The sequence below is a fragment of the Phoca vitulina genome, unplaced genomic scaffold, assembly GCF_004348235.1.
Source record: "Phoca vitulina isolate PV1807 unplaced genomic scaffold, GSC_HSeal_1.0 scaffold21, whole genome shotgun sequence".
Classification (NCBI taxonomy): Eukaryota; Metazoa; Chordata; class Mammalia; order Carnivora; family Phocidae; genus Phoca; species Phoca vitulina.
Genome location: NW_022589724.1, coordinates 662,357 through 679,781, shown reverse-complemented (window position 1 = coordinate 679,781; position 17,425 = coordinate 662,357). Strand labels below are relative to the sequence as shown.

The 17,425-nt window shown below is 51.5% G+C and overlaps 1 protein-coding gene across 1 annotated transcript in view; it reads right to left on the bottom strand.

The window, feature by feature from the left end:
* Positions 1 to 14,573, bottom strand: part of CCDC180 (coiled-coil domain containing 180) — a 64,099-nt gene extending 49,526 nt beyond the window's left edge. The window contains 11 exon segments of the mRNA XM_032418971.1: positions 4,122 to 4,241; positions 5,645 to 5,808; positions 7,580 to 7,675; positions 7,799 to 7,909; positions 8,009 to 8,137; positions 8,941 to 9,050; positions 10,034 to 10,122; positions 12,703 to 12,893; positions 14,294 to 14,371; positions 14,374 to 14,464; positions 14,533 to 14,573. Of these exon segments, the coding sequence (XP_032274862.1) occupies positions 4,122 to 4,241; positions 5,645 to 5,808; positions 7,580 to 7,675; positions 7,799 to 7,909; positions 8,009 to 8,137; positions 8,941 to 9,050; positions 10,034 to 10,122; positions 12,703 to 12,893; positions 14,294 to 14,371; positions 14,374 to 14,464; positions 14,533 to 14,573 (1,220 nt within the window).
* Positions 14,574 to 17,425: the final 2,852 nt, after the last annotated feature.

Sequence of the window (17,425 nt, the reverse complement as noted above, 5' to 3'; positions counted from 1 at the left end):
GCTAGAGTGGGGGGTGGGAGGGATGGGGTGGCTGGGTGATAGACACTGGGGAGGGTATGTGCTATGGTGAGCGCTGTGAATTGTGCAAGACTGTTGAATCACAGATCTGTACCTCTGAAACAAATAATATATTACATGTTAAAAAAAAGAAGAAGAAGAAGAAGATAGCAGGAGGAGAAGAATGAAGGGGGGGAAATCGGATGGGAGATGAACCATGAGAGACGATGGACTCTGAAAAACAAACTGAGGGTTCTAGAGGGGAGGCGGGTGGGAGGATGGGTTAGCCTGGTGATGGGTATTAAAGAGGGCACGTTCTGCATGGAGCACGGGGTGTTATACGCAAATAATGAATCATGGAACACTACATCAAAAACTAATGATGTAATATATGGTGATTAACATAACATAATAATTAAAAAAAAATAAGAGGTCTATTAATATTAACAAGTCTGTTACTTAGAAAATAATACCGAGAACACCTGGGTGGCTCAGTTGGTTAAGTCTCTGACTCTTGATTTCACCTCAGGTCATGATCTCAGGGTGGTGAGATGGAGCTGGCCTAGAGTGGGCTTCCTATTCTCTCTCTCCCTCTACCCCCTCCATTCCCCTGCCTTACACGCATGCGCTCTCTCTTTCTCTCTAAAAAAAAAAGAAAGAAAGAAAGAAAAGAAAACTGAATTTCCATAATGGAAAAAAACAAATGGTTCATATCACTTGACAAAGACTACTCGCCTACTTCTAGGAACCGAATCCGAGATAATAATATAAATGCATACAAAGTTTATGCATTAAAACAGATGCTTAACAGTAGTGTTTATAAGCACTCAAAAAATCATCAACAAACTTCATATCCAACAATAGGGTTCTGTCTAAATAAAGTACAGTGAATTCTCTTCTGAAGTCACTAAAGATAGTGCGACAGATTGAAAAACCGGCCAATGTCCTTAGGGGCTCCCCTCAGTCTATTTCTCTACCCCTGGGCTGGGCCGGGCGACGTGATTTGCTTTAGCCAATGAGACGTTAGCAAAACGAGACCGCGTGTTGGAAAGGCTTGTGTGCTTTCCTTTGCCACCGCCACCAGAGAAGCCCCAGCTGTCCCAGCCCAGGCTCCAGGCATGGGAGTGAGGCCATTCTAGACCATCTAGCCTCAGCCCGACCAGCCCAGACCAAGGGAAACACCCTGTGGCAAACAACCCACAGAATCCTGAGAAACAAGAAATGCTTGTTGTTTTAAGCCACTAAATTTTGGGTGGTGTTTAATGGTATGGAAATATGCATATGGTAAGGAGGACCATATAACTTATTGTCCAAACCAGGACATTTTTGACAATGAAGAGAGGGATTCTATTAATGATTGTACCAGGACAAGATGTGTAACCCAGGATGGTCTTGGGCACCCTACTTATGGTGGGACAGTAAAGAGCAAAAGATAACTACAGGACTGCACACAGCATAATCTCCAGTCTAAACATTATACTAAGTGCAATATTGTGTCCTGGATTGGGTCCTAGGACAGAAAAAGGGCAATGTAGAAAAACTGGTGAAATCTGAAAATGTCTGGTGTCTAGTTAATGGGAATGCATGAAAGTAAATTTCTTAGTTTTGTATGTAAGATAACGATATTAGGGGAAAGTGGGTAAGGAGTGTACAGGAATTCTGTGTGCTATCTTTGTAAGTTTTCTGTAAATCTAACATTACTCCAAAATAAAAATTGAATTTAAAAATTATTTTAAAATCATATGCATATATGTTTATTGGATCCAAGAAAATCCATGGGAATTCTCCCAGGACTTTGGAAAACTCTCTCTTGGGGGCCCTAGGAATCTTTTTTTTTTTTTAAGATTTTATTTATTTGAGAGAGAGAGAACAAGAGTACGCAGGGGAGGGGCAGAAGCAGGCTCTCCGCTGAGCAGGGAGTCCAACACGGGGTTGGATCCCAGGACCCTGGGATCATGACCTGAGCCGAAGGCAGGTGCATAACCCCCTGAGCCACCCAGGCGCCCCTGCAACTTCCTCGTTTCTGCTGCTGTAGAGTAGAAGAAGCCTTAGACAATATGTGAACAAATGAGCACAGCTGTGTTCCAATGAAACTTACTTGCAAACAAGCAGGGGCCCAAGGGTGGGAGTTTGAGGACCCTTGATAGCTCTATATCAGAGACAGAGAAGCAAGGTCCGGGGCTCTGGGGTTTCAGGAGTAAGGCCTGGAGCTCTGCGTCAGGTTGGGGTATGGAACCCCATATGAGGCAGTTCCTTGGGACAGCTACTTGGGCTTGATTATAAGGCTCCCTGGCTCCTTCGCGGGTTAAGACGACACAGGTGGGTGTCTACACAGTGTGCTCTGTGAGTGCTGCCAAGACCTCCTTGCACAAACCACAAACCCAAACCTTCACTCTTGATGTTCACTGGAATTCTATGCTCAAGGCTTTGCAACTTTAAGTTGCACATTCAAACTTGTGTTTGCAGTACACACTTCAGACACAGATCATGTCCTGGCTTCCCCTCTTTCTATACTCTCACTGCAAAGAGCTGCTGGGTCCTGCACATGCACACTCTTGCCTCTGATTTCAGAGAGTTGCCCCCAACTTCCTCAGCTCAGGTCAAGTCACCCACCAGCTCCATGCTCTGCCCGCAGGCACTCTGCCGTTACATAGAGTTTCCCAGCAGGGGCCACAAGCGCCAGGGAATGCACTTTCCTGTCTTTGGCCCTGTCACTCCCCTTCACTCAGGCAGGTAGCCAGCCGGCCCCAGTGTTCACAGCTGGTGTGAGGGATGTGGCAGGGTAGAAAAGAGAGCAGCCTAGAAATCTTTCTGGATTTTGTTCTCAAAATCTAAGTTTTCAGGAGAGCCTAGAGCACTGGGGAGGGGAAGCCTTGGCGGGAGTGGGCCGGGAGCCCTGGGGAGGGAAGCTGGGCTGGCAGCTGAGAGTGGAGGACCAGGGCTCTCTCCTCACCCAGCAGAAGGGAGCTGGGGGCAGGGGCGGACAGAGAGGACTGCGGTTGCCTGGCAGTGGGAACCTGGGTCCTCCTTCCTGGTCGAAGGCCCGGGGTTGGGGGGGCAGGTGTAAGAGCCAGGTACCCAGAGCGAAACAGCTGCCTGGGTGTGAGGCCACAGGGGTGCAGAGTAGCCTCCTCAAGGTTGCTGCAGCAGCTGCCCCAGGGCATGTGGGTGGATCAAATACAGAGGAACAGACCCCTTCACCGGGCCTGTGATGGATGGGGATTCACGGCTTCACCTCAATGGATACAACCCCAAGAAAGACTGAGTTTGGCCCAGTTTAGTAAACAGGGACTCAGTCGGAAAAAGTGGAGTTACAGAAAACAAGAAAAGCACTTTATCTTACGTTGAGATTTTTATCCACCTTGTTAATTTTGCACCTGTATGAAAAAGTGCCTGCCCTGGGGGAGATTGTGTGGGGTTCTAATTGTCATTGGTATCCTAGGAGAACTTAGGCTCTGTGGTGGGGAGACAAGCAGGTAAGCCTGGGTTACCAGGGTTAGGGGTGGGAGGAACCAAGGTACACCGGAAGAGGAGGAGCATCTCCCAGCACGTGAAGCTTCTCCACTTTCAGGACCACCCAGGCTCCGTCCTGCTGCTCAGAGTGGATGCTATAGGATCCCCAGGCAGTGGGCTTCCAGGGTCTAGGACATTCACTGTGCGCCTCACCAAACAGCTTACTATGGGATCAGAGCTGGGTGAGCCCAGGGTTGAGGGGAGCGTGCACAGCCTCTAACAGGTTCCCTGTCTGATGGCAGCAGCCCCCTCACTGACCTCCAGGCTCCAGCCTCAGACCCTCCAGCTCGCCCTCCAAACTGCAAGGCTGATGGAGCCACTCTGCTCCCCACCAGCTCTCGGGAAAAAGTGCAACCCCTGAACCTGGCCCCTCCTCCCCCGCTCACCCTGCCCCCCTTTGCCAACGCCTCCTTCCAAGTTTTTTGGCACAGTCATGTTCTTTGTTGTCATTGGGGCTGGAATGCCCCAGAACGTGGGCCCAGGTGGATGGCACAGGACTAGGGAACAAGGAGCTGGCTCGGCCTGGAGGATGCCCCAGGAGAATGGTCAATGCTGAGGACTGTGCCTGCCTCCCCCATAGCATCCCTCGCTGGAGCCCCCTCCCAGCATACCAGATGGTGCGGAGATGCTCCAGCCGCTTTTGCTGCAGGGCTTTCTGGTTCTTCAGCATGCTCTCTATCTCCTTCTTCACAGCTGGAGGAGTCCGGATCCTCTCACTGGCCATGAACTCACTGGGTATCCAGATGCGTTGGCACCACAGAGAGGAGAGGAGGGGCAGGGCAGGTGGGAGAGAGGGGATGAGACTCATGGTAAGAACATTCAGAACCTAAGCACCCTTACACCACTCCAGCTGCTTCCTCCCCATCGGGGGCCACTGGGACAATGATGAGAGGAGGGAGGGTGCGAGGCGGGAGAGAAGAACCACAGGGCTGCCAGTGAGGCTCTGGCTAAGAGCATGGGACCAACAGGCAGAGATCTCGGTGTGGGTCCCGACTCCTGCCTGCCAGCTGTATGACCTTGGGCAAGTCACTCCCCTCCTGTGAATCTGTTTCCTTGTCTGTAATCGAGCTAATGAAGAGTACCTTCCTTACCTGGTACCTATAAGGACCCAGTAAGATACTGCAAGCAAAGCCCCTAGCACCAAGCCTGGCGCAGGGGAAATGCCCCGTAAATGTCAGCTCCTGACATCACTGTTGGTGATCATTGACATTTGTAACAACCTCCAGGCCCAGGCCCCGACCAGTCACTTTCCACATAGCATCTTGATCATCACTGAAACCCTAATGCTGGCCCATCATCGTGCCTGCTCTGCATAAGGAAAGAAAAGCTCCACTATGTTCAAGTGCTTGATCAAGGTCACAGGAAAGTACAGGTGGAGCTAGGTCTCAGTACACTTCTCTTCCAGCCCCGGTGTCAGACTCTGGTGTTCTCATCTGGAAATTCAGGTGTTCAGATGGGCCTCCCATCCGCAGAGCCACAGCGCAGATGGACAGACATTCTTAGGCATCCTCAGACATCTCTGCCCAGCAAGCAAAAGAAAGCCTTGCTTGTTGGCCAGGAGCTGCAGGATCCTTGTGTCAGTATTAACCAAAGGGTCACCTGGCGGAGGCAGCACGGAGATGGGCCTTCTCCCTCCCTCCCCGAGGTGAACCTCGATACCAGAGGGCAGGAGGTATCAAAGCCTGAGGGACTCCCATTCTCCTTGGCCCAGTGACACAGGGTTATGTGTAGCAGTAGAGTGGAAACTGGGCAGATAATCAGCCTGATGTTTTCAAACAATTTGTACTGGGCTCAGAAAATGCTTACGTGATAATGTTTATGAAGAAAATTAAGATACAAGGCGACATATGCAGTGTGGGTCTAAAAAAGCTTGGGAGGAAATATACCAAAATATCAGCTGTGCTTCTCCCTACGGCGAGAGATTACTGGTGATTTTAAATTTCTTCTTTATACTTTGATCTACTGTGACTTGGAAAAAAAAAAGAGGAAGAAGAAGAAGCACATATTTTTACCCCCAGAAGAAGAGCAGCACTCTGGAGTCCTGACAATAAGGGAGGGCGGGGCCCCCGGCCTGCTGAGCCGGCCTCCCAGTGGGTCTGGGGAAGAGCTGTGGGCAGGGCGGGCAGCCACGGACCTGAAACTCCGCACCAGGGCCTGCTTCTTGAGAGCCTTCCAGGCGTCCACCAGGCCCTGCCAGCGGCGGCGGCTCTCCAGCTCCTGCTGCAGCGTGGCCTCCGTGAGGTTGATGAACAGCTGGGCGATGGCCCTCCGGTTGCCCAGTAGGGCTTGGTTTATGACCTGTGGTACAGGCAGGCGGGCTCTGCACGAGGCAGGGGCTCGCCAAGCTCAGAGCGAGGCTCAGCTGGAGAGGGAGAGCGGGAAGGGGGGCCAGGTGAGGGGCAGGCAGAGGGCCTGGGGTGCAGCGGGGCCGAGTAGGGCAGAGGCAGCATCTGAGGGGCACTGAGGGGTCACTGGGCACTCAATGCAGTTGCCTGGGGCTGAGCGGCCATGGACAGTGACAGGGGTCTTTCCTGAAGGCTTACCTATGACCCCTGACTTAACCATGTACCTTCAACCCAGCCCCAAGACCATATCAGATCGTTAAAGTAGCCGATTTTAGTTCACTGGAGATGAGCACTCTCGTGGGCTCTTACTCTTTAACTGTTTGTTCTTTTTTTTTTTTTTTTTAATAAATTTGTTCCAAAAGCAGAGCGCTCATGCCATCAGGGATCAGTTACATATGGTTGTGATGAGAAGACCCAATTACCAAATGAGGCCAGAGCTAGGACATTCTTCCTCAGTCCTCCCAGTGACCCTCCCCTGGGCATCCTTGGCATGGCAGTGGGGACAATTCTTCATTGTGTGGCACTGTCCTGCTACTTGGTAGCCTGCCCCCTTTATGAGAGCAGTCTCTCCCATGCCCCCGAGGCGTGCAACAGCCAAACGTCTCCACAGCTGCCCAAAGCCCTCGAGGCGCCACCCTGGCGCAAGGGTGAGAACAAAGCTCAACTGGCAGAAATTCCAGTAACAATTTTCACTGGAACCTGAGGGGTGTTGCCAGCTATACTTCCTAGCTGGGGGGGCACCGGCAGGTTTTTCCTCAACCTCCAATTCTGCAGCCATAATACGAAGATAATGTTATTGGCAGCCTAGGGATTTTGTGAAATTAAATGAGATAAATGCACATGGAGTAAGGAGCGAGTGCCAATTGTTATAATGAGTATAATAAGGGTGTGGAAGTCAAACAATGAAACATCCCCAGGTCGCTGCTAACTCTGACCACCCCCCAAATAGAGCAAATGGATAAAAGTTAGGGACTCTTGCTTGTCTCAAACAACTGCGGCCACTGCTGAGCCGTCTTTTACCCCCCTCCCCCCAATAAGTATTGGTGTTTAAGGATTGTGATCCCCATTTTATGGACAGGGAGTTCCAGGTGCCGGAGCAGAGTGACGTCGGAAGCTTGTGTGTCTGGGCAGTGGAGAGGGAGGTCTGTGCCCGCTCCCTGTCTGTGCTTTGTCCAGGACTCCAAGGTGCAGAACCTTGAATTTCTTGTTTTCTACACCCAAAGAAAGCAGCTGGGCAAGGGTGGGGTGTGGACAGGGAAGCAGTGGGGAAGAGCCAGGAGGAAGAGCATGCTTTAACAACATACACTGGCAGCCAGCAGGAAGGCAGACAAGAACCACTAGAAAAACAGAGCAGGCTGGGGTCACTTAGGAGGGCACAAAGCACCCGGAGAGCAGGACAGCCCCATCATCTAGCACCCACTGCACTGCACATGGTAAGCTGAGACAGGACCCAGGCATGCTCGTAAAATACATCCGTGCTCAAACCAGGGACGCTGTGCTAGGTCACTGGGATTAAGACAGCAGGGATGGGTGCCATGTAATTTGGAAAGATTTCTATTGAAAATACTTAACAAAAACTCTGGTTCAGAACCCAAGTGACCAACCTGAGTTACCTGGAAATGTGACCCAGGAGAAAACATTCGTTCCTGTGACACCAGGCTCTGGGGCATCCTCAGGTCCTGCTCTATCTGGGGGCTGATCCCTGGCACATGCAAACCACTCACCATGGCTTCCTTATTTATCAGCCTGTACACTTCGGGCTGCATGAGGTAGGAAGTTTTCTCTATGATTTCCACATATTTCTTCAACACGCCTTTGAGCTAGAAACAACAAGTTGCCATTGTTAGCGACTCTCTTTTCCTAGAAACCGAAAAGGACACAGACGATGCCTCACAAATCCCACAGGTGAAAATCACCACAAGCCCACGTGCAGGCCAACTCACTTTATCTACCCGGGAGAACTCGGCCTCGTACAGGGCCTCATCCAGCTCCTTGATCCCCTGCTTCTGGAACTGGAACTTCTCAGCCACCTGATCCCACAGCTCCAGCAGGGTCTATGCCAAGAAGCCTGGGTCAGGCTGGGAGGACAGATGGGCTGCGAGGGGAGGAGCAGGACCCGGGTGGGGCAGGCCTGGCCACAAGGGAACCCGTACTTGGATGGTGTAGTCTTCGAGGTTGGTGTCGCTTTCCACCTTTTTGAAGAGCCGGTCAATGTCTTCATCCGACTCGGCCAGCTTTTTTAAAAGAAGAGCTCCTGGCTCCAAGATGAAAGGTTCCATTTCCTAAAACGGGCCAGTAGGGCAACGGCCACGGTAGCAACGCCACCAGAGAGCCCGGCCCTTCCTCCCACCCCGGGCCTGTGATGGGGAAGTGCCTGCTGTCGTCCTGCCTTGAAACTGATCACCATTCCCTAGAACTAAGGCGCTAGGATTCACGAATTCGTTCACAGCCAGAGCACAAGGGCAGGCCCCATTCCATCGGTCACGGGCCACGTGCTGGGCACTGCACTCCGGGCTGAGCCCTCGTCCTCAGACTCTCTTGGTCTGGAGTAGGTACTGACCTCGGGCCTGGTCCCTGGTTGGGGCTCAGCAAATGTTCATGAACGAAGTGCCCAGTGAAAGAATTCCGAGTTTACTTCCGATGAGGAAACTGAGGCTCAGTTATGCTGCGTGACCACAGCCACAGAGCCACGGGCGAAAGTAGAGGGACGGATGAGTGAGGTGACGACTGGCAGGGGGTGGGAAGACCAGCACGCCCCAGCAGGACTGAGCAGGGAGCTCAAGGTCTGGGCTTTGGCATCAGCCCTGGAGTCCGGTTCCCACCTGGCCCCCTACGTGCCAAGTCAGGCAAGACTTTTTGGGCCTCACCTGCAGAGTAGGAGTAATAATGGTACCTGACTTAGAAGCTGTGCTCATCTCGAGCACTCATAATGGACACTCAAACATGGCTACTCTGATTCCGTCTACACCACTGGTGAGCCACTCAGGACCTCTGAGCCGGGGCGGGCGGGGGGGGGGGGGGTGCGGTGACAAGCCTGGCTTGAGAATGGCCCAGGAACAGAAGGGGAGAGAGGGAGGACTCTCACCATCCCAATCTGAGCAATCTCCTCCTTAAAGCTCCCCAGAGCACTCTCGTAGCCCCGCCTCTTGGAGTCCATTCCCATGGCGCCTCCCACGGTGCAGGGCCTCTGGGGAACTGAGGGAGAACAACAGAGGTGAGGGGGCTGTCCTCAGAGCTTCAAAGCAAGGGCAGAGCACCCAGAAAAAGTCAGCAAGGCAGAAAGTGCCTTGGCTCAGGAGACGGACCCCAAAACCAGGCCACAGTGTCACAGACTTAAGGAAAAAGAGAAAAGACAGAGGTGATCCCTAAGTGCTATAAGGAATGAAGTCTCGCATCTACAGTTAAATGCCAGAAAGTATCCAAATGGGACATATAGAATGGGACTAGTTATGTTTTTAAAAAAGTTTTATAGAAGCACATATACATACAAATATGAATAACCAACACTTATATAGCACTTACCATGTACCAGGCATTGTTCTAACTCAATCACCACTCCTGAAGAGGCCGAGAGGCGGGTTCTATTTCATCAGCCCCATTTTACAAGTGAGGACGCTCAGGCATGGCCTGAGCAGGGGTTTGGATGTGGGCCGTCTGCTCTAGGGTCTGCGTTCCTGCCCTGTGCTCTGCTGTCCCCTGAATCTATGTGGGAACCTAGATATTGTACGTCCCATGTGGTTTCACGGTAGGGGCCATTCTCGGGAGGAGGCAGTGCTATTGTGAAGGGAGACTTTTTACTTTCTGCTTATCTCCTTCCTTTGTTTTTCCACAGTAAGTGTATATTAGGGGGTGCCTGTTGTAAGTTTGAACCCACGTTGGGTGTAGGGATTACTTAGAGTAAGCATGTATTATTTTTTTAATCATAAAGAAAAAGCGCCTTCCTCCACAGTATGAAGGAAGACAATGTAGACTGAAATCCTCTTGTGAAACTGCAGTAAAAAAACATCCGTTCCCAACTGATTTTCATCAGTAAATGCTGAGTGTGCAGAGCCCCTTGCCCCCTCCCCAGCTCCCTGTTGAGGAGAAGGCCCAGGGCTGGAGGCTCAGGGGAGGAGGCTGAGGGAAGGAGGCCGAGGGGAGAGAGCCGGGCCTGCCCTCACGGTTGAACAGAGGCTCACCGATGGTGTCCATGAGGCCCCGGACCTCTCGGGCGGCAATGGTGCTCTCACTTTCTTGAGCTTTTTTCTTCTTGATTATTTCCTTTTCCCTGAGGCACAAGCAGAAGAAACAGTAAACCCCCAGCAGCCCACTCCCCCACACCAGGGCAGCTCTGGCACACAAGGGAGTCCTCAGAGGGACCCTGGGTATTGGTGATAACCCAGGCCCACTCCATCCCGACAGCCCCAAGGCCGTGCCAGTCTCCCAACAGCCATCTGCTGCCGGCAGGCACGATGGTCCCTAGACAAGGAATCAGGGTCTGCTTCTGCTCTGGCTGCAAACCACATGTGGGTAGTAGGCAAGAGCCACTTCCACATGGGGACACTGAGGACTGGAAGGGGCATAACCAGCCTGGGAAAGCCAGGCCGGTGCTAAGCACTCAGCATTTACTCCTTCAGCAACCCATCCTGTGAGGCATTTGGGGTAACCCCACTGTCCAGGACAGGGGAAGGGGCTTAGAGAAGTCACTGTACAAAGCAGAGCTGAGACTCCCAGACCCACATGTGTGAGGCCAAGGTCCATGGTCCATGGAGTTTGGGGGTGGGAGGAGAAAGCTGAAACCCCAGGACAAACTATCTCAGCGGGAGGAGCAGGGTGGGTGAGCACGACCTTAGCTTTGGAATAAAAATCCCTGAATGCACTGTCCACAGGACAAAGCAGCACAGAAATGCAACAGGTCTCAATGACACCTGCCATTCCTCAGGGCCCCCACACGTGTGGTGCTTTGTAGTCATTTCTCATGCAGTCCTCACTGCAGCCTTACCAGCCTGGGCTGACCCTGCAGAGGTGGGTCTTTCAACCCCGTCAATCAGATGCCCATGGAAGTCCGGGTGCTCTGACTATAGGAATGCCGATGGCTCGGCCACTTGACCCAAGGACTTGGTTTACATTGGTGCTGATCTATCCCTACACTGGGCTCCTCTTCCACTCACCCAGAGGCCCTGCCCTGGCTGAAGGAACACACAAATTGGCTGGCTTTGGCTGGCTGAATTTTCAAGAAGGGGACAAGAGAGACGCCAATGCTGAGTTAGTGACCCTAGTCATCTGAGGGTGGCAGAGCTTAGCAGGTTGTCCTCTGGATCTCTGTCCAGGGCAGACCTAGCTTTGTCTGTCTGTCCCAGGAAGCAAGCACAGCACAAGGCCAGCACCCTCCATGAGAAGTGCCTTTCCTAAAACACTGTCCTGTAGGGGCTAAGAGCTCCTGACTGACCTGGTTATCGGGATAGTGAGTGGCTAAACCCTGGGGAAGAGGGGACCCTTGGGAGGCACAGGTGACTCTCAGGTCAGCTGAGAGGGGGCTTAGACCCTGCTGCAAGACCATCCTCCTGGGAAGTAGGGGTAGCATCGACCGGCCCCTGCCATCTGTGCCTCTGGACCCCTGCACTGGGCATAAGCACAGGGGCTAGAGAACACTGACCTCCAGTCTGGGCTTGGGTGGCCAGTGGGTTTACCCCTCTGGAGGCAGTTAAGGGTGCTGAGGGTCAGAAGCCTCAGGGGAGGGGCGCTTGGGTGGCTCGGTCGGTTTGGTGTCTGCCTTCGGCTCAGGTCATGATCCCAGGGTCCTGGGATTGAGCCTGGCATTGGGCTCCCTGCTCCGCGGGAAGCCTGCTTTTCCCTCACCCTCCGCTGCTCCCCCTGCTCGTGCTCTCTCTCTCTCACTATCTCTCTTTCTCTCAAATAAAATCTTAAAAAAAAAAAAAGAAAGAAAGAAAGAAGGAAAAAAGAAAAAGAAGCCTCAGGGGAGATTTCCCTGGGAAAAGTCAAAGGTAGGTTGGGGCAGAGCCCTTTACCCAGCGTTGGGTCAATCTCTGCCCGAAAGCAGGTGAAAGGGAAAACAAGGGCAGGTCGAGAAAGGCTGACTTCCCCTTCAGAGTCCCAGACCAGAGAAGGGTTTGTGGCTTGTGTTGAGCTTGCAGAGCCAAGGGACGCTCAGCTCCTGCTACATTCTCCCCGGCGCCCCGGTGAGGTAGATGCAGCCTCTCCTTGTCCCTTTCTTTCCTTTTTCCCTGCTTGAGGAGTCTGAGCTCAGGGAGCTGAAATGGCATACTCCCCACATTCCGCACACAGCAGCCAGAAGGCCTTCAAAAGGCAAATCAGTTGCTCACTTCAGTAGTCCAAAATCCTGACTGTGGTCAGCAGGCCTCTCCTAGCCTCATCTCCCGCCCCTCTCCCCCAGGCCCACTGACTTCTTCGGCCTTCTGGAGGGGACCAAGCCCTTCCTGCCTCAGAGCCTTGCCCCATGCCTCCCTCCCCTCATCCTCTGGTCTCAGGTGCTGCCCTTCATCTGGGGCTTTCCTGACTTCTGCACCATCGCTCATCCTCTGGGTCAGAGTCTTCCCACCTTTGGGGGGACTTGCTTATTTATTTACTATCAAGGCTTCAAGTTCTGGGAGGGTGGGATCCCAAACCCAGTACCTGACCCTAGGCACTCAATCAATCATTACTGGGGGGGGGGGGGAGGAGGAAGGAAGGGAGCAGCACAGAGTCCTGCAAAGTACCTCTTTCAGAGGAGGTACCTGGGACTTCATTCCTACCTGGCACTCATTTTGTGTGAGATCGTCTGAGTTTTTGAAGACTCTGACATATCACGCCCAGTGTGTGGCAGTGCGGTGGGGACCGCAGGACCTACCTGTAGAGAACAGGGTTTTCTGTGACCCAGTCATTGGGTAGGCTGTGTGCCCACTTCTGCTGCCGGGCAGACATCATCTCTCCTTCAGGAATATCCGTCTTCTTCATCAAGGGCTTCCTGCCATTCTTGGGGGTCATAGACCTGTCCAAGGCACGCTTCCTGGAGGCTACCAGAGAGCGGACCAGCTGTGCCTGAATCCACAAAAGATCCCAGTGTGGGGTCAGAGCTGCAGGCTCCCCAGCACCCTGGCCTGACCCTGCAGTCTTATAAGGTCACGGGGGAACTTGCCAGCAGGAAGGCACATTGCAGGGAGGCCTTAAACCCCAGGGTATGAACCATGCACTCCCCCAAAACATTCAGCCATCTAGAAAGGTATCTCTTAAGAAATTTTGATGAGGGCCAAGGTGCTTATCCCAGCATCTTTTGTAATCACAAGGAATTAGAAAAATGGGCCTGTCCAATTATAGAGGACTGGTTGAGTAAACTCGGTATGTCCCTTCAATGGAATGTTAGGCATTTATTGAGGATGAGACTTACAAAGGATTTTTTTTTTTTTTAAGATTTTATCCATTTACTTGACACAGAGAGACACAGCAAGAGAGGGAACACAAGCAGGGGGAGTGGGAGAGGGAGAAGCCGGCTTCCCGCAGAGCAGGGAGCCTGATGTGGGGCTCGATCCCACGACCCTGGGACCATGACCTGAGCTGAAGGCAGATGCTTAACGCCTGAGCCACCCAGGCGCCCCGACTTACAAAGGATTTTTTATGACACAGGGAAACGCTTATGATAGACCATAAACATATCAATAAAAAGCATAAATCAAAAATTATAACCAAAATTATACAATAGGATCTCAAATTTTTAAACTCATAGAAAAATGACCCGGAGAAAGTGTGCTAACTGTTAAGAATGGTGTGTTGCTTCCAGGCAGCTGGATCACGTGAGTCACTTGTTTCTTTGGTTTCCTTATACTTGTATAATTTCCAAGCCTTCTACAGAGAGCATTATTCAGAGCTCAAAGTAGGAATGAAAATCCCTTTTAAATAAGCAGTACAGTAAGATATTGTTCTTGTCTGTGCAGTTTTTTATAGACATCAAAGCAATTCCAGCAACCTATATGGTTGTCAAGAGGGTATTACTTTAATACATGATGGGAAGTCCGAGATTAACAACTAGGCAGGACATGAATGTCCCTTGACACGGGGAAGGTCCTTGTGATACCATTAACAGGGAAAAAGCAGGTTTCAAGACACTGGTATAGAATCAAGCCCATTTTTAAATTGAAAAAATTAGAAATCCTTCTGTGCATAGAAGAAGGTCCCAAGACATCCATTGGTTAATTCTGGCTATTTCTGAATAATTTAAGTTTGAATTAAATTTAATTAAATTAAAATTTTAATGTAATTTTTTTTAATTTTTAAAAATAGACATTCCAATTTTGTATTCCTATGTTTTAAGAACCAATAAGAATTATTTTTAAAATCGAAGGAATTTCAAAGCCTTATTTCATTGGATTCCCAAGCAAAAAAGCCTTCAGAGGGAGGGAAGTTTGGGGAGGAGAGGGAAGGGGGTGACAGAGGGACAGACCTACCTCAGCCTCGAAGATCTGCTGGTAGAGTTTCCCGCTGGGAACCTGGGTCACCTTCCCCACTGAGGACATCTTGGCTTGACCGCCGGCTGAACGACCCTGTTGGGAATTCATTGTCCAGGAATCCTGTCTGGGGTTTGGTCTCCATTCCGACCGAGGTTGAGAAACTGATGCCTGCACCCCCAGGACAAGTCCTCCGCCTAGGACAAGGCCCACCCAGCAACCCCCACCCCCACCCCCACCCTACTGCTCTGAGAGAAAGCATGGGGCTCGTCTCAGGCATCAGGGTTTTCATTTTAAACAAAAAAGAGGAGAGGGGCAAAGAAGCAAAAAGGAAACAAACCTCAGGCAAGAACAGAACTCACAGAGAAGGCTGGCTCTTCCAGCCAAGCAGGGTGCAAATCCGAAAGGGACTTGAGGGGGTAAAGAATAATAATAAATGGTTATTGTTTTGTGTTTCACGCTCCCAAGCTCTCCTGGGAAAGTCAACGTGCCCAAGGTGTCAGTTCGGATTTCAAGCTGGCCTTGAACCCCCAACCTGGAGCTGAACATGGTTCAAGGACCGCTGACTACCCCCTCCGCTACTCCCCGCCACGAGTGGACAGAGAGGGGGTAGTGGAGGGAGGGAGCAGGCTGACTCTGGCCATGCTAATTAGGCACCTACTGTATGCTGAGAAGACGCAGCAGGCTCCTCTCGTGCCACCAGCCCCGCCAGCCTACAGAGGAAAGGGTGGTGGGGGCAGTCCCCGGCCCTCCCCTCTAAGCCCGGGCGATGGAGGTAGGCCCGGCGCCCCACCTGCAAGAAGGCACCACCACTCAGGTCGGCCAGGGCCCTTCCAGGCTCCACTGCAACGGGACGCGCTTGGTCTCCAGGGCAACGCAGAGGGGCGGGAGCCCCGCTAGCCCCGCCCTCACTTCCTCTCGGAGGTGGGAGGAGATAGCCCGTAGCAACCGGAGCGCCCCACCCGCAGCAGTGAAACTGTTCGGAACCCATTCCCTCCCTGCCAGTGCAAGGGGGCGCCTCAGGGCTGTCAGGAGCGTCCAGAGCAGCGCACTAATTGTTCTGAAAACTGAAGGAGACAGATGTAACTCCGAGCCATGGTAGTCAAGAAAATCCATCCCCTCTTCTTTGCTTGGTTAAAACCAACCTCTGCGGGCAATATCAACACAGCGCTTGGCTCTAAGTAGGAAGTTGAACGCGTCTCTAAAGAAGACCATCTGTTTCTCAGATTACATGGTTGAAGGGCTCCGAATTCAGGCCTCAGGCTTGTACGGAATTATGATGAAAAGACTATTTTCTAGGACTCTGAGTTCCATTCATCCTCCCCACCACTGCCACATAACCCTCCTAAAATACCGCTCAGACCTGCCCTCTCTCTGGCTCAGAAGTCCCCCCCCCCCCCGCCACCGCCCCGCCAACTCTGCCGCCCCTGCCAAACCCAACTCACAGTCCTAGATGACCACAGAGGCCCCCACGTCTGGTTCCCACCTTGCCCCTCCCTGCTTCAGCAAGCTCTCCACTCTTCCTGCCTATGCCCCCTGCCCCCTCAGCCTGCTCCTCTTTCTTCACACCTCCCAGAGCCTGCCAGCCTTCCACTACCAGGGACAAGTGTCCCAGCCACTCACGTTCCTCACCCCCTGTCCACTCTCCTCTTTCTGGGTGTGCTTGTATGTTGGTTTACCGGCAAAGATGGGAGTGCAGAACATCCAGAGTAGGTGTTTCCTGAAGGACAGGTAGGTCTCACTAATTTTGATTCAGCTTCACTTGCCCCTCACACAGTGTCTTGCACGTGATTCAGCCACAGTGAATGCTCCCTGGGTAAATGCACGACTACCTAGAATGTCCTGGTCTGACCCTCCTAGAGTTTGTCTCTTTCCCACACAGCCAGCCAGAGTCCTGCGTGGCCAGACCTGACACTGAGGTTATCACTGAACCTGACTTGAGGGTTTCCTATATTTTGTGAGGTACCCAACTCCCCAGAAAATCCCTCCCTCGGCAGAGATCCCTGTTCCAGTTGCTAGTAAATGCACCCTTGGACAACTTCCTACAACAAGTGATCATTCCATCCAGACTAGTTTCAGAAGTTAAGAAACAGTGAATAGAAAACCCTTTTATTCCCCTTCTTTGGCACTGGGTTTTATTAACAAGGTCAAATATTGTAACAGAAGGTTGGACTAATTTTAGCAGGAAAGAGAAAAAAGTGTAGATAACCGAGGGAAGGGGTGAAAAACACAGTAAAAACTAGGAAATGTGGGAGCATCTGGGTGGCTCAGTCGGTTAAACATCTGACTCTTGATTTCGGCTGGGGTCATGATCTCAGGGTCGTGGAATCGAGCCCCGTGTTGGGCTCCGAGACGGGCATGGAGCCTGCTTAGGATTCTCTCTCTCCCTCTCCCCCCACCCACCCACCCCTAAAATAGGAAATGTGCAGGAATGATTTGCAGTCACCCATACTCTGTCTTGTCCCAGGACCCCCTGTTGGCTTGGCCCTTGCACATCAGAAACAGTGTTTTCCCTGTCCAGATGTTGTCTAGATTCTAGTTTCTGGCACATCTATAATCTGGGGGTTCTTTATTTTTTTATATATATGGATATAAATATGTAGGCATGGATATATCATGTACAGTGTTTTGTTCTGACACACTTATTGTAGAAAATAGAAAAATATTCCAGGGAGAATGTAAAAATAACCCATAGTCTTACCACTGAGAATTTACCTCCCTTAACTCCTGAGTCTGGGCCTTTGGGTTTGAGTTTGGATTAAACATGGGAATTTGTGTTTGGCTTTTGGATGCCATTTGCATTGCCCTTCCAACTCTGCAATGTGATATCCAGAAGATTAACCAGCCAGAGGTCACCTGGTTAGTCCCTGTCCCATGTTAGAGGTGGGCAGGAGGCGAGAGACAGGGAATGGTCCTTAGTGGAGCCAAGTCTTTGGACTCTATTTCTGTACCTTACCATGATATCTTCCTCCTCAGTCTTCACCTTGAAAATATCTTTCTTTTTTTTTAAGATTTTATTTTTAAACAATCTCTATACACAACATGGGGCTCAAACTCACAACCCTGAGATCAAGAGTCACACGCTCTACTGACTGATTCAGCCATGCACACCAAAAATGTCTCTTGAGTAGA